We start from the raw sequence: 13,909 nt of genomic DNA, 5'->3' as shown, positions 1-13,909 counted from the left end.
CAATTAGTGCGAACGCTTAAAATACATGGTATAAAACATAGTCGTGGCTTCTGTAATGGAAAAAAGAAGCCAGTGTGAAAATACCTTAAATCTATACGCTGAAAGCTGTGAGGTGTTGTTTACAAAATATGTCTGGTGCTACTGAAGTCTCTGGGAAAATGGCTTTGATTTGACCTCTGTAAACACTGTCCTGTTGAGTTTATAGGCTCAGTCACTCATTAAAAAAAAAGTCTGTTTCCAAAGAGATTTATCTGTGGTATTAAAACCACATGCTCATTGGATAGCTTGTCACTCACTAATTATTGGCAAGTTTTAGAGTCAGAACTGCACCACCTCATCACATCAAGCTTTTTTCAACCAAGATGGCTGTGATGGAAACACTCAGGTCGAGGACTCAAAATGCACAAGCTCCTTAGACCATATCGATAGCAAACAGAAAATGTTTGTCATCTGATTCCTCTGAACTGGAGAGATCCACTTCAGTGACTTCAGTTAGCTGAGATGAGGCAGAGAAGAGGCCTTTCAGCCACAGTTGTCACACTTATTAATCAAAGTTGCAGCTCCTCTAACAAACTAATAAAGCGCCTACAAATTCTAAAAGGCACTCCTACTTCTCCATCCACAATCCATAGTCATGTTATATTAGCTGCTACACTCTGCTTAATGGAAAGTACATTCTCAGTGTGTGTGCAACGTCATTATGTATGTGAAGACATAATTTATCAGATTTGGAAGTAAAAGCTTTGGAAAACTATTACTAAATCGCTTTGGTAAAAATCTGTATAATTCCAATCGCTTTATGGAAGGTAGAAGTAATTGATGGGTATGGAAAATATAGATGCTCAGTATATTACACTAAAATGTATTCCTCCCATGTGTTATGTTTTTAAAATGCCTTTTTATTCATGGGTACACGCTCACACTACAATTAGCTCTTCTCGAGGTTGCACTGCAGATAACAACTCAGGAACTCAGGAATAGGAAGCAGTTAGTTTTATAATCAGTAGCTAATCAGCCCCCAGGAATATCAGAATATCATCCCCTCAGGGATGCCTGCACCTGTCCTTCAGCTTCCTCCTACAGTAGCTTTGCTCCACTCTCTGATTTCAAACAAGTATGAATACTTTATTTTTGGGCTGTTGCTGATTTGCCATACCTATCCATCTGTTTTCTTCCCCTTAGCCAGTTCATGGTGAGAGTCTGGCTGGAGCTTGTTCCTGGAGCATGCCAGTCTGTTGCAGGCTGCAGGGCTGTTCTTTGGTTTTGTTCTCTCTGGGGTTTCTTCCCCCACTGCTTTGGCAACTTTGTGCGAGAGTTACCCAGGAAAAAAACAAACATGTTAAAACATGATTAAAATCAATGAATGGATGTCTTCTCCAAGACCATAAGATAATTGGAACAAAGCCAAACAGCGTCACTGTGTTTAGTGCATTGTTGGTATTGAACCTGAACCCTCTGCAGTCCTCTCCTGTGACTTCTGTGGAAGACTACAAAGCTCTCCAGAAATATGAAAAAGAGAAAACAGAAAAACAGATGTTTTTTCTCACATCTGTGAAGTTTTTCAGGCTTCAAGCCTGAAGAACAAAAACCTACTAATGATAAGTGTCATCGTTTGGATAGCTCATGCTGCAGATTCGCTGGTTATGAAATTTTACAATTACACTATCACAGCCAGCCAATTAGTGATCAACCAGGCTTACTGAGATGCTGCAGAATTCTCAGTCCCCGATAAGAAGACTCCATGGGTTTCCAGTGATCACCTGTCTTCGGCTCTTTGGGTGTTTCAATCAATTATAGGCTGCAAAAGAAATCATCTCGATTATTTATAGGTTCTTGGCTTGTCTTTCCTTTCTTTCAACACAAGGGTGACTCCTTTCACAGCTGTCTCATCATTTTTCTCTTATTTTCATCTCTTTCTATTTTTGGTTTGCATCACTGAGAGAGCTGCATGAGTCTGTTGTGTGAATTTGTTGGAGTTTTTTTTCTTCTTTTTTTACTTTGCCATGTGTGATGCTGCCCTTTATGATGGTGGTTTGTTTGTTTTCCAGGGGCGTCATTAACCCGGTCCCACCCACCAAGAGCAGCCGGTCGTCGACATTACAGTGTGTTCATGTGGCGGAGGGACACAGTAAAGCTGTTTTATGTGTTGACTGCACTGACGACCTGCTGTTCACAGGATCCAAAGGTTAATGCTCACAATCCTCCCTCCTTCCTTCCTTCTTTCACCTCCTGACTCTAATCTTACACCTCTAATCAGTATTCTTCAGATGCCTTCTTGTTACAGCTATGGTAATTTATTACACTTGGACATGGTGTTGTGTTATTATATAACAGCATAACACCACATATAAAAGCCAATAAGGATTAATTAGGATTGTCATATGGTGGATAAATGAGGTGATGGAACATAAATGACATTGTCCAAGCCACAACATTGTTATGGTGATGGAGCTTTTAAGCATAACAAATGGATTTTAATGTGCAGGAAATCGGCTAGAGTGCCAATTTATCCCAGCAGGATTAATTGTGCATTCCAAGTGCAAGAAGGTGCTGTCCAGCTCTGTTTAGTTTTGCTGTCAGTTAAAATGGATTTTGTTTTGTATCCCTTGCACCGTGATAAATTTTATCCAATCAGTTTTGTTGTGGCGCTCTTCAGTTTTGACATCCCGTTCTCAGAAATGTTCTCTGTATTTTAATATTGTCATAAATCACAGTGAAAATGACAAGATGGTGTTTTAATTTGCAGACCGGACCTGTAAGGTGTGGAATCTGGTGACGGGTCAGGAGATAATGTCTCTAGCGGGTCACCCCAACAATGTTGTGTCAGTCCGTTATAGCTCTAGTTTGGTCTTTACCGTCTCTACCTCCTACATCAAAGTCTGGGACATTCGGGACTCGGCCAAATGCATCCGCACACTAACGTGAGTAAGACTATTTATTATGGACTGATGAACATTATGTTCACTTTCCTGGCACACACTTTCTGTATAGTTTCTATATAGCAAACTTACAACCCCGTCAGTTGGTATAGTTAAGCTTTATGTACTTAATATGGATAAAATAATAAGCACTTTAGTTTTCACACTTTTCTCTTGTTTTCCAAATATTTTTCTTTCCAAATCATTGAAAATGTTAAGTTGTACAGTCTATGGATTTGTTATTGTTTTAGCAGTATTTCTTTAGCTTTAAAGAAAATGAACATCAATTTGAGTTATACCCTTTAAAGCAGGAGTCCTGCAGGTTTTAGATATCACCCTGGCTCAGCACACCTGAATCAAATGATTAGTTCATTACCAGGCCTCCGGAGAACTTCAAGACATCTTGAGGTGGTAGCTGCCATTTAAATCAGCTCTGTCTGTGAATCGCTACCTTATCGTGGTGGAGGGGTTTGTGTATCCCTTCGGATATGTTGTCTGGGGGCTTTTGCCCCCAGGAAGGAGCCTGAGTTAGTGCGTGAGGTTGAGAGGTACCAGCTAGATATTGTCGGGCTCACCTCTACGCATAGCTTGGGCTCTGGAACCAGTCTCCTGGAGAGGGGCTGGACTCTGTCTCAGTCTGGAGTTGCCCCTGGTGAGAGGCGGCGGGCTGGGGTGGGTATTCTAATATCCCCTCGGCTTGCTGGCGGTACGTTGGGGTTTTTCCCGGTGGATGAGAGGGTTTGTTCCCTGCGCCTTAGGGTCGGGGAACGGGTCCTGACTGTCATCTGCGCTTATGCGCCGAGTGGCAGATCAGAGTACCCAGCCTTCTTAGAGTCCCTGGGTGGGGTGCTGGAAAGTGCTCCACCTGGAGACTCTGTTGTCCTGCTGGGAGACTTCAGTGCTCACGTGGGTAACGACAGTGAGACCCGGAGGGGCGTGATTGGGAGGAACGGCCTCCCTGATCTGAACCTGAGCGGTGTTTTGTTATTGGACTTCTGTGCAAATCACAGTTTAGCCATAACGAACACCTTGTTCGAACATAAGAGTGTCCATAAGTGCACGTGGCACCAGGACGCTCTAGGCCACAGGTCGATGATCGATTTTGTAATCGTATCACCAGACCTGTGACCATATGTTCTAGACACTCAGGTAAAGAGAGGGGCTGAGCTGTCAACTGATCACCACCTGGTGGTGAGTTGGATCAGGCGGCGGGAGAGGATGCTGGACAGACCCGGTGCACCTAAACACGTAGTGAGGGTGTGCTGGGGACGTCTAGCAGAGGCCCCAGTCGGCAAGATCTTCAACGCACACCTCCGGCAGAGCTTCAACAGCATTCCGAGGGAGACTGGGGACATTGAGTCCGAATGGACCATGTTCAGCGTCTCCATTGCCGAAGCTGCTGCATTGAGCTGCGTCCGCAAGGTGGTTGGTGCCTGCTGTGGTGGTAAGCTCCGAACCAAATGGTGGACACCAGAGGTGAAAGGAGCCACCAGGCTGAAGGAGTCCTATCGGGCTTGGTTATCCTGTGGGACTCCGGAGGCAGCTGACAGGTATCGACAGGCCAAGCGAAATGTGGCTTGGGCAGTGGCTGAAGCAAAAACTCGGGTGTGGGAGGAGTTTGGAGAGGCCATGGAAAAAGACTTTCGGACTGCCTCGAAGAGCTTCTGGCAAACCGTCAGACGTCTCAGGAGGGGAAAGCGGTGCTCTACCTGCACTGTGTATAGTGCTGGCGGAGCGCTGCTGACGTCGACTGAGAAAATTGTCAGGCGGTGGAAGGAATACTTCGAGGACCTCCTTAATCCCACTGACACGTCTTCCAAGGAGGAAGCAGAGTCTGGGGATGAGGGGAATGACCCGCCAATTTCCGGAGGCGCGGTCACTGAGGCAGTTAAACAACTCCTTGGTGGCAGAGCCCCTGGTGTTGATGAGGTCCGCCCCGAGTTCCTGAAGGCTCTGGACGTTGTAGGGCTGTCCTGGTTGACACGCCTCTGCAATGTTGCATGGAGATCAGGGGCAGTACCCCTGGACTGGCAGACCGGAGTGGTGGGCCTCATCTTTAAGAAGGGGGACCGCAGGGTGTGTTCCAACTACAGGGGGATCACACTCCTAAGCCTCCCTGGGAAAGTCTATGCCAGGGTGCTGGAAAGGAGAGTTCGTCCGCTAGTCGAACCTCGGATACAGGAGGAACAATGCGGTTTTCGTCCTGGTCGCGGAACACTGGACCAGCTCTTTATCCTCTCCAGGATACTTGAGGGTGCATGGGAGTTTGCCCAACCAGTCTACATGTGTTTTGTGGACTTGGAGAAGGCATTCGACCGTGTCCCTCGGGGTGTCCTGTGGGAGGTGCTGCGGGAGTATGGGGTGTCTGGCCCATTGCTACGGGCCATTCGATCCCTATACAACCGTTGCAAGAGCTTGGTTCGCATTGCCGGCAATAAGTCGGACTCGTTCCCGGTGGGTGATGGGCTCCGCTAGGGCTGCCCTTTGTCACCAATTCTGTTCATAATTTTCATGGACAGGATTTCTAGGCGCAGCCAAGTGGCGGAGGGCTTTCGCTTTGGTGGCCTCAGAATCTCATCTCTGCTTTTCGCGGATGATGTGGTTCTGTTGGCTTCATCGGGTGGGGGCCTCCAGCTCGCACTGGAACGGTTCGCAGCCAGTGTGAAGCAGCGGGAATAAAGATCAGCACCTCCAAATCTGAGGCCATGGTTCTCAGCCAGAAAAGGGTGGAGTGCCCACTCCGGGTCGGGGATGAGTTCCTGCCCCAAGTGGAGGAGTTCAAGTATCTCGGGGTCTTGTTCGCGAGTGATGGGAGAAGGGAGCCGGAGATCGACAGACGGATTGGTGCTGCAGCTGCAGTAATGCAGACGCTGCACCGGTCCGTCGTGGTGAAGAGGGAGCTGAGTGTAAAAGCGAAGCTCTCAATTTACCGGTCGATCTACGTCCCTACCCTCACCTATGGCCACGAGCTGTGGGTAGTGACCGAAAGAACAAGATCGCGGATACAAGCGGCGGAAATTAGCTTCCTCCAAGGGTGGCTGGCCTCTCCCTTAGGGTGAGAAGTTTGGCCATCTGGGAGGCGCTCAGAGTAGAGCCGCTGCTCCTCCACATTGAAAGGAGCCAGCTGAGGTGGTTCAGGAATCTGACAAGGATGCCTCCTGGGTGCCTCCTGGGTGAGGTGTTCCAGGCATGTCCCACCGGGAGGAGGCCATGGGGCAGACACAGGACACGCTGGAGAGATTATATCTCTTGGCTGGCCTGGGAACGCCTCGGTGTTCCCCCGGATAAGCTGGAGGAGGTGGCTGGGGAGAGGGAGGTCTGGGCTTCTCTGCTTAGGCTGCTTCCCCCGCGACCCGGCCCTGGATAAAGCGGATGAAGATGGATGGATGGTGTTGGATCAAGGACACGTCTAAAACCTGCAGGACACCGGCCCTTGAGGCCTGGAGTTGGACACTCCTGTTTTTAAAGTTACACCTCCTGTAATGCTAATTATGCCTAATTGTTGCATATTTGTACATATTTTATTCATATATCTTCAGGTCTTCTGGTCAAGTTAATGTTGGGGATGTCTGTGCGTCCAACACCAGCCGGACAGTCACCATCCCTGCAGGAGAGAATCAGATCAACCAGATTGCGCTCAACCCCAATGGCACAGTCCTGTACGCTGCTGCTGGAAACTCTGTCAGGGTCTGGGACCTGAGAAGGTAAGCAGAGATACTCAAAATGAATGCAAAAGTAATATCCAGACAGTGGGTTAGCAGGGTGGCAGTCAGTCTGATTTAACAATCTGAGGGATTTTTCTTAAGTGAAATATCGTACTTTTTGTGTGGATTGTTTGGAGTTTGGTACAGATTATCGTGACACTTAGTTTTTATTTCCCTCTGCCAGCACAGTTGTTTTTGTTAACCTTATTTTGCTTGTCATTCTGTCTGTAAATATAACGTCACACAACAGCTTGAAAAGTTTTAAATGAATACTGATAAAAGTTAAAACCCCATTCTACACCACTACAATCTCTAAAATATGTCTTACATCCACCAATGTCTTCAAAATTGACTTAATGAATTATTATAAACTATGTGCATTACAGTAAGAAGTTATAACTCTCATAATTATAACTCATAACAAAAAACATTTCAGTAGATGCAGGAAGTTCCTCAATATGCTTTTTATTTTGTTAAAAAAAAACAACCTTCGATCAAAAATGGGCACTGCCTTAATTTGTTTTTATATTTTAACTAACCAAGATTCAAACATTTTTGGATGTATCTGGTCTTGATTTCAAAATGCAAAACGGCATGGTGGAAGTGGGTCAACAGACCAATTTTCAGATAAATGGTCTTTAAAGTATTTCCTTAAAAAGGTAACATCAGTAACAGCAGTTTGTATGCATGTAAGGTTTTTAGGCAAAGTGAAGATTGTTGAGGAGAAAATGTTTTGAGAGGGAGATGTGACCCAGCTGAGAAATGGTCAGACCCTTGTGTAACAGGAGCATTTGAAGAAGTCTAGAGTTTTAAAAGGAGGACGCCAAATTCACGTCTGGGATTTACTTTTTATAGGCGTAGATGAAAGTTTGATCAAAACCTTTTTCCTTTATTTTTTTTTTCTAAAACGTGTTGTATGGAGGTATTGATAAACACATGCACATCAATAACACTGACCGTGTGTTTATGATTTCCCCTGACATTTTCAGATGCATGACATGCACACTTCATTAGATAGTACAAACTCCAATTTCATTGTGTTGCCTTGGAACTTAATTGTGTATGAAAACCTGACAAGCATCCATTTCAAAGCTGTCACGCCTTTTTGACAGCTGCCTGATATTAGCTGTGATGAATTGCCTCTTTGTTCATCTTACGAACGTAACAGTCAGTAAGTGGTACTTTGGATGATTAAACTAACTGTGAATCAATATTCTGTATAAGAACGGTCCCATTTTCTCTGAGACAGAACTCAGCAAACCTCATTTTTACATATTTTCATGAGTGATATATTAAGTATATCATTACTTTAGTAATATCTTCTCTTTGTACTTTGATTTGATACATGTATTTAAATTTTATTTTGGCATTTCCCCTGTGGTATTGGCTTGACAGTTTAACAAAAGACTCATTAACATTTCCTTTCCTGCATTAGGTTTGCCTCTACTGGAAAGCTTACTGGTCACCTTGGTCCAGTTATGTGCTTGACTGTGGATCAGTCTGGAAACAGCCAAGACCTGGTTATCACTGGCTCCAAGGACCATTACATTAAGGTGTGTTTCAGGCTTTCAAACTGCTGCTCTTCACATCTCTGTTGTTCACTTGTTTCTTGAGGCAGATGATAAAGTGAGATTCTTTGTGCAGCTGAGTCATCCAGTAATGCAATATAAGGACAGCTTAGGTTAGACATGCTACATAACCCATGTTTAACTGATTTTATTTCTTTTGTTATAATAATCCTTATGTTCAGATGCATATCATCCCTTTTAACATGTATTGTTTTTGCTGTTGCAGCTGTTTGACGTGACTGAAGGCTCTCTGGGAAGCATCAGCCCTACACACAACTTTGAACCACCACATTACGACGGTATCGAGTCTCTGGTAATCCAAGGGGACATTTTCTTCAGCGGCTCCCGAGACAATGGCATCAAAAAGTGGGACCTAGACCGTAAAGACCTACTGCAGGTACTGGATGATCAATGCAAAAAGAAATATGGATAGGAGACATTCAGATGTTTGTTCCATTTGATGCAATATAGATTTTTTTTTTTTTCATTTTGATTTTATAACTGTCAAAAGTAGCCTAAAATATTTTTATTTCCTCTTTTTTTTATCACCATTATTGTCTTTCCAGAGATTTTTCTCCTGGAAAACCTGCTGTAAATCAATGTGCAGAAAACTGCCCTTTCTGTCACATTCTTTGTCACATAATGGCCGATAGTAAAGTAAAAGTACAGTTTTCACATGACTGTACATTAAGAAAAAGATGTCTTTCCATATGATACCCTCAAGTTACTGTAGCGATTGCATCATTATGATCATAATCTTTCAGTAAGTTACAAAAACATCAACCATTCATGACATTCTCACTATTAACCATACTGCTATACATCTCTGTGCTCAGCAAGTCCCAAATGCTCACCGTGACTGGGTTTGTGCACTTGGTGTCGTCCCCGGATCACCAGCCTTGCTGAGTGGATGCAGAGGCGGGGTGCTCAAGCTGTGGCACACAGACACTCTAGGGACACTGGGGGAGCTCAAGGGTCACGAGAGCCCCATCAACAGCATCTCTGCCAACAGCAGCCACCTGTTCACCGCCTCAGAGTGAGTTTTCCACACACACTGACACACATGCTTAGGCTCTCTGTTTGTCTCCAGAGAGGGAGACAAACAACTGTTTGTTTGTGTCTCTCTGGATATGAGGGAAAACAACTTCACCTGAGGCTCATATACACATGGGTAACAAATTAAAGTAAAAACATGAGCATTGACCCTGTGGTGAGTGGGTTCCATTGGGTCTGTTACGCTGCGAGCGACATTCTGCCAGCAGAGTTTAGATCCACTTGTCCTTATAAAGCAGGGTTTCCCAGAGTTTTGATGACTGAGTGACACTTTAGGGAGTGAGATGGATTCAGAGTTGTACAAGGAAAAATGAATACAAATGTCATGTACCATTATTGTTTCGAGGGAGGGAGATGAGGCTTTATGTTGATGATAACCCTTATTTTGCTCCCCCCCCCCCCTTAAACTATCAGTGAATTGGCTGTTAAATTTTTTCTTCTTGGCTGTATTAGTTTATATTAGGTTTGGTCTGGTCTGCTAAGACAACCAAGAACAGAAGTCAAACTGGAGAGAAATGCTTCATTGGTCTTTGTTCTGTTAAATCATAGTATGACAAAACTGTAGTGCAATCTTTAGGTAAATGGTAATGGTAAATGGCCTGTATTTGTATAGCGCTTTTACTAGTCCCGCCTAGGGACCCCAAAGTGCTTTACACATCCAGTCGTCCACCCATTCACACACACATTCACACACTGGTGGAGGCAAGCTACAGTTGTAGCCACAGCCACCCTGGGGCGCACTGACAGAAGCGAGGCTGCCATATCGCGCCATCGGCCCTTCTGGCCAACACAATTAGGCGGTAGGTGAAGTGTCTTTCCCAACGACACAACGACCGAGACTGTCCGAGCCGGGGCTCGAACTTTCCGATTACAAGGCGAACTCTCAACTCTTGAGCCACGATCGCCCTAGGTAACACACAAATGTTAAAAACACCTCCAGCTCATGTTTCATGCTGTGAGAGAGCTGGCCTTAGGAAAGGGTTGCTGCAAATTCACACACATTTTCTCTTCTGGGTGATCTTTTGTCCTCTGATGAAACATTTCTTTCTGATCGGAGTGTTCTTTTCCTAGATGACAGATTTCCATCCAACCAGTAGTTTCAGTGAGCCTTTCTAGTGGCTCATAATGGATCAGGAGTTCACTGAAATACCTTATATTGGCTTTCCCCTTTAATTTGGCACCCCTCTACACGTATTTATGTATGTGATCAGCAAATTACATATACATATTGGTAATTTTATACGTAAATTCCAAGTAAAAAGTCTTCAAATCAGTGAAAATGTAAAGACATTAAGAGGATATGGAATATATTATAACTTTTGTGTCTTTGTGTCTTGCAGTGATCGGACTGTGAAGATCTGGCGTGCACGTGGTGGACTGGATGGCACCTTGGAAGTGGTTGACAGTGTAGACGAGGTTGCAAGTAACTGAACACGGTACCACTTGCCTGGTTTGACTCTAGAAGGACGTAAAGGCACTCCTGCCCTGCACTTTGACCCCTTAACTATCAAGCCTAAACGACGCACCTTCCATATCATGTGACGTTCATGACTGAGCCAACAGGAAACGGTAATCTCATCACAGTGGAAGCTAACGCATTAGTTCTTTTCTTTGACTCTGTATGCTTAGAGGATTTTGCTAATCAGGATTTAGTTAACTGTATTGTTAATGACTTCTATTTCTCTCTTCTTGCGCTTTAGACGGTTTGTCATTATTGTCATTGTTATAAGAACTTATATTCACAAGATACTATAGGATGTGGTGAACACACAGTAGACACTATCAGTGCAGCTCGGCTTACACGCAGCACAGTGCAACGATACAACACAGGCAACCCTGCCAAAAAAGGAAGTGGTGTTTTGTTGTCAGAGTACAGAAATACATACGTGCAGCAGAGCTAATGGGTTGGTAGCTGGTCTTCACAACCCACTTCTCTACTTTGTTGAGATTGTTTCTCTGCACTTGAAACAGAAGTGTTATTCCATCAGTCCTGTTTCCAAGAGCAAGAAAAGTGGCTGTGTGAGAAAGAAATCATTCTACCCCTTAACATCCTGCTCTAGCTTCTGTGCTCCCTTCAGTTTCTGCAGCAGCTTTAGATCAGTGACCAAAAATGTGTAACGTGTTCTTATTGCTGTCCTCAGCTGGACTTGTAAACAGAACACACTTTAGAGTAGCTAAAGTTTGACATTTAGGGAAATAAGCTCACTTGCTTTATACACTGCATGTCTTTTGACTGTGGGAGGAATCCAGAGTACCTGGGTTTTCAGGTACAACCCAGAGCTTGAACGGCAGTTTAGTGAAGGAGTCTTCAGTGTCAAGTTAAGAAGCATGATCATCATTACCCTTCAGTCATAAAAGGCGGATGGGGTACTGTTGTCACCCTGTCAGAGGGGCACCATGGACAGCCATTATAACTTCAGAACAAGATGACATAGGATTTCAAATTGATACCATACGTGTAGCTACTAAAAATCTCAGATGAGTTGAAATCTAGTTGACAAGGATTTTGAAATTTATACAATAGGTGCATCTACTGGATGTCTGTAGGGTAGTTTTATTCTGCATTCACTGGGCTGTGCGCGCCAAGAATTCATCTTCTGGGGGTCAGGCTGTACATCCTGAAGGGTCTGAGGACCAAGATTGAGTAGAAATGAACCAAACTTAAAGAATCTTTGCTCAACAACTCAACGACTCCCATACTCACAAGGTTTAAAGCTTATAATGCTAAGATTTTGACATAGTGGAGGCAGTGCACCACAGGTGTGCAAGTGGTCAGGAAAGGTTTTATAATAATGACAGCCATTTGAAGACCTATGAGGGACAATTGAGCAAATACAGTAAAAATCTTGAATTTATCTGGTAAGTGGTACAGTGGTTAACGCAGGCCCCTCACAGGAATCTGGAAGCTGACCGAGGCCTCTGTGTCCCTGTTCCTGTGTGGATTGTTTCTGGGTTTCTGCACCCTCCCACAGCTTAAAGACATGCACGATGAATGAAATTGGGGAATCTAAATTTTCCAAAGGCATAAATGTGAGAAAATTAATTGATGAAGAATTTGCCTGGTGCAGTTTTTGTTTTTTAATTGGTGGAACTTTATCATAGGATCTCATATACCTTTAACCGCTGAGCACATGTAAAAAAACCAAACAAAAATCAACACAATTAGTCTCTGAGATTCACTTAATCCTTAAATGTGAGCGGGTTGAGCACTGATATAAGTCTGCACTTGTTGTCCATGTTTCATTGTGTGCACAAATATATCTTCACTCTTCACACATGCTGGTAACACTCACTAAACCTACACTGCTAAGTTGTGGTCTAATTCCCATGCTGCTAAGACACGTTCACCTTCCCAACCCTATAAGAGGGCTTCTTGTCGTGGGCTCCAGGTGAGGTCCACTCAGTACCGTAGTTGTGTATGTGTGTATATAAGTGTAACGCTATCTCTTTGTTGTTGAGAGGAGAGGCCTTCTGACGCAACCAGTGTTATTTTCCTGACTATTGACTCAACATCTGTCTCTGTTCTGATCTTCGTGGGGCCTTCCTGGAGGCACTCGTGGTCTCTGCAGTTTAACTGACCTGCCTGTCATGATTGTGCTGTCATTTATGAATGTTTGGTGAAACAGCAGCTGTAGGAATTATTCAACTACATATGAAATGTATGTAAACAATGTCTGTTCAAAACGAAAAACTAATCTGACTGAATGTTAGTTTTGTGGGACCACCGATCTGAACGTAGTCTCACACTAGAGCCCAGAGGACCGTGAATGGCACAAAGACTGACGAGTGCATCAGTAATGCTTTGGACTGAGCTTATCCTTCATACAGGTGGCAGGTCACGTTTAGTGGCTTTTGGTTAGTTTCTTTTCTTTGTTTTGTTTGTTATGCCCTTCTTCTTCCCTGTACCCATGACGCACCCCCTCCTGTTTTAGGAGCCATTCCCCAATGGCGGACTCTGTAGCGATTCTAATGTCAGATGCCTGGTCAGAATAAATGCCATCTGTCAAAAACAACCATCTGTGTGTGATTTTCTTGGTTCTGTATTCTTACATACTATATATTATTTTTTACTATTAATATATCTGTAGGCTGATTTATTCAAGCAAACAAACTACCTCTAAATGTGTCTTTGGTTTTTACAAATAAGTTTGATAACTCAATATTTTATTTTTTATTTTTTTCCTGGACATCCTTAATTTTTCATCTTCTTAAAAAGTGGAATGCTAACCTGCTTCATTGCTGTGTTCAAGCTATCAGCTGGCCTGTGGGAACCAGGCTACGATATGACATTTGGCTACAAGAGGGCAATAGTTCATAGCCAGTGATAAACTGGGGAGAAGAATCAAGGTTAGGATGCTTCATCCTCTGAGTAATAAATGACAAACCAGAAGGAATTGATCTGAGGTGGAAGACTATCTGAGATCTCTGCAGAGGTGTACACTGGTGTGCCCACGGTAGCCCAACAAACCCTCCTTACCTGAAGACTCCTCCAGGAGGAAACAGTTCTTCATTTTATTGATTTGGCAGCACTTCACCTTAAGGGTCCCTTTATTTACTATTTATAGTCATTTCTTCCTCAACTCCCTCAGACTGGACCTCCTCCTCTCCTTTTCCTTCACATAACACTCTTATTATTTACACTTTTACTTAGTGGTTAAGTGGTTTT

The 13,909-nt window shown here is 43.9% G+C and overlaps 1 protein-coding gene across 7 annotated transcripts in view; it reads left to right on the top strand.

Annotated features, from left to right (window-relative positions):
* Positions 1–13,256, top strand: part of kif21a (kinesin family member 21A) — a 60,428-nt gene extending 47,172 nt beyond the window's left edge. For all 7 annotated transcript variants that reach the window (XM_014409104.3, XM_014409102.3, XM_014409101.3 and 4 more), the window contains 7 exons: positions 2,049–2,185; positions 2,747–2,921; positions 6,458–6,622; positions 8,058–8,175; positions 8,417–8,587; positions 9,027–9,226; positions 10,584–13,256. In XM_014409104.3, the coding sequence (XP_014264590.1) occupies positions 2,049–2,185; positions 2,747–2,921; positions 6,458–6,622; positions 8,058–8,175; positions 8,417–8,587; positions 9,027–9,226; positions 10,584–10,674 (1,057 nt within the window). In that variant the 3' untranslated portion in view covers positions 10,675–13,256. The remainder of the gene's footprint in view (positions 1–2,048; positions 2,186–2,746; positions 2,922–6,457; positions 6,623–8,057; positions 8,176–8,416; positions 8,588–9,026; positions 9,227–10,583) is intronic.
* The last annotated feature ends 653 nt before the right edge of the window (positions 13,257–13,909 follow it).

The sequence above is a fragment of the Maylandia zebra genome, linkage group LG7 (genome assembly GCF_041146795.1).
Source record: "Maylandia zebra isolate NMK-2024a linkage group LG7, Mzebra_GT3a, whole genome shotgun sequence".
NCBI lineage: Eukaryota > Metazoa > Chordata > Actinopteri > Cichliformes > Cichlidae > Maylandia > Maylandia zebra.
Note: the sequence above shows the minus strand (reverse complement) of the source record. Positions and strands in the feature narration are given on the sequence as shown.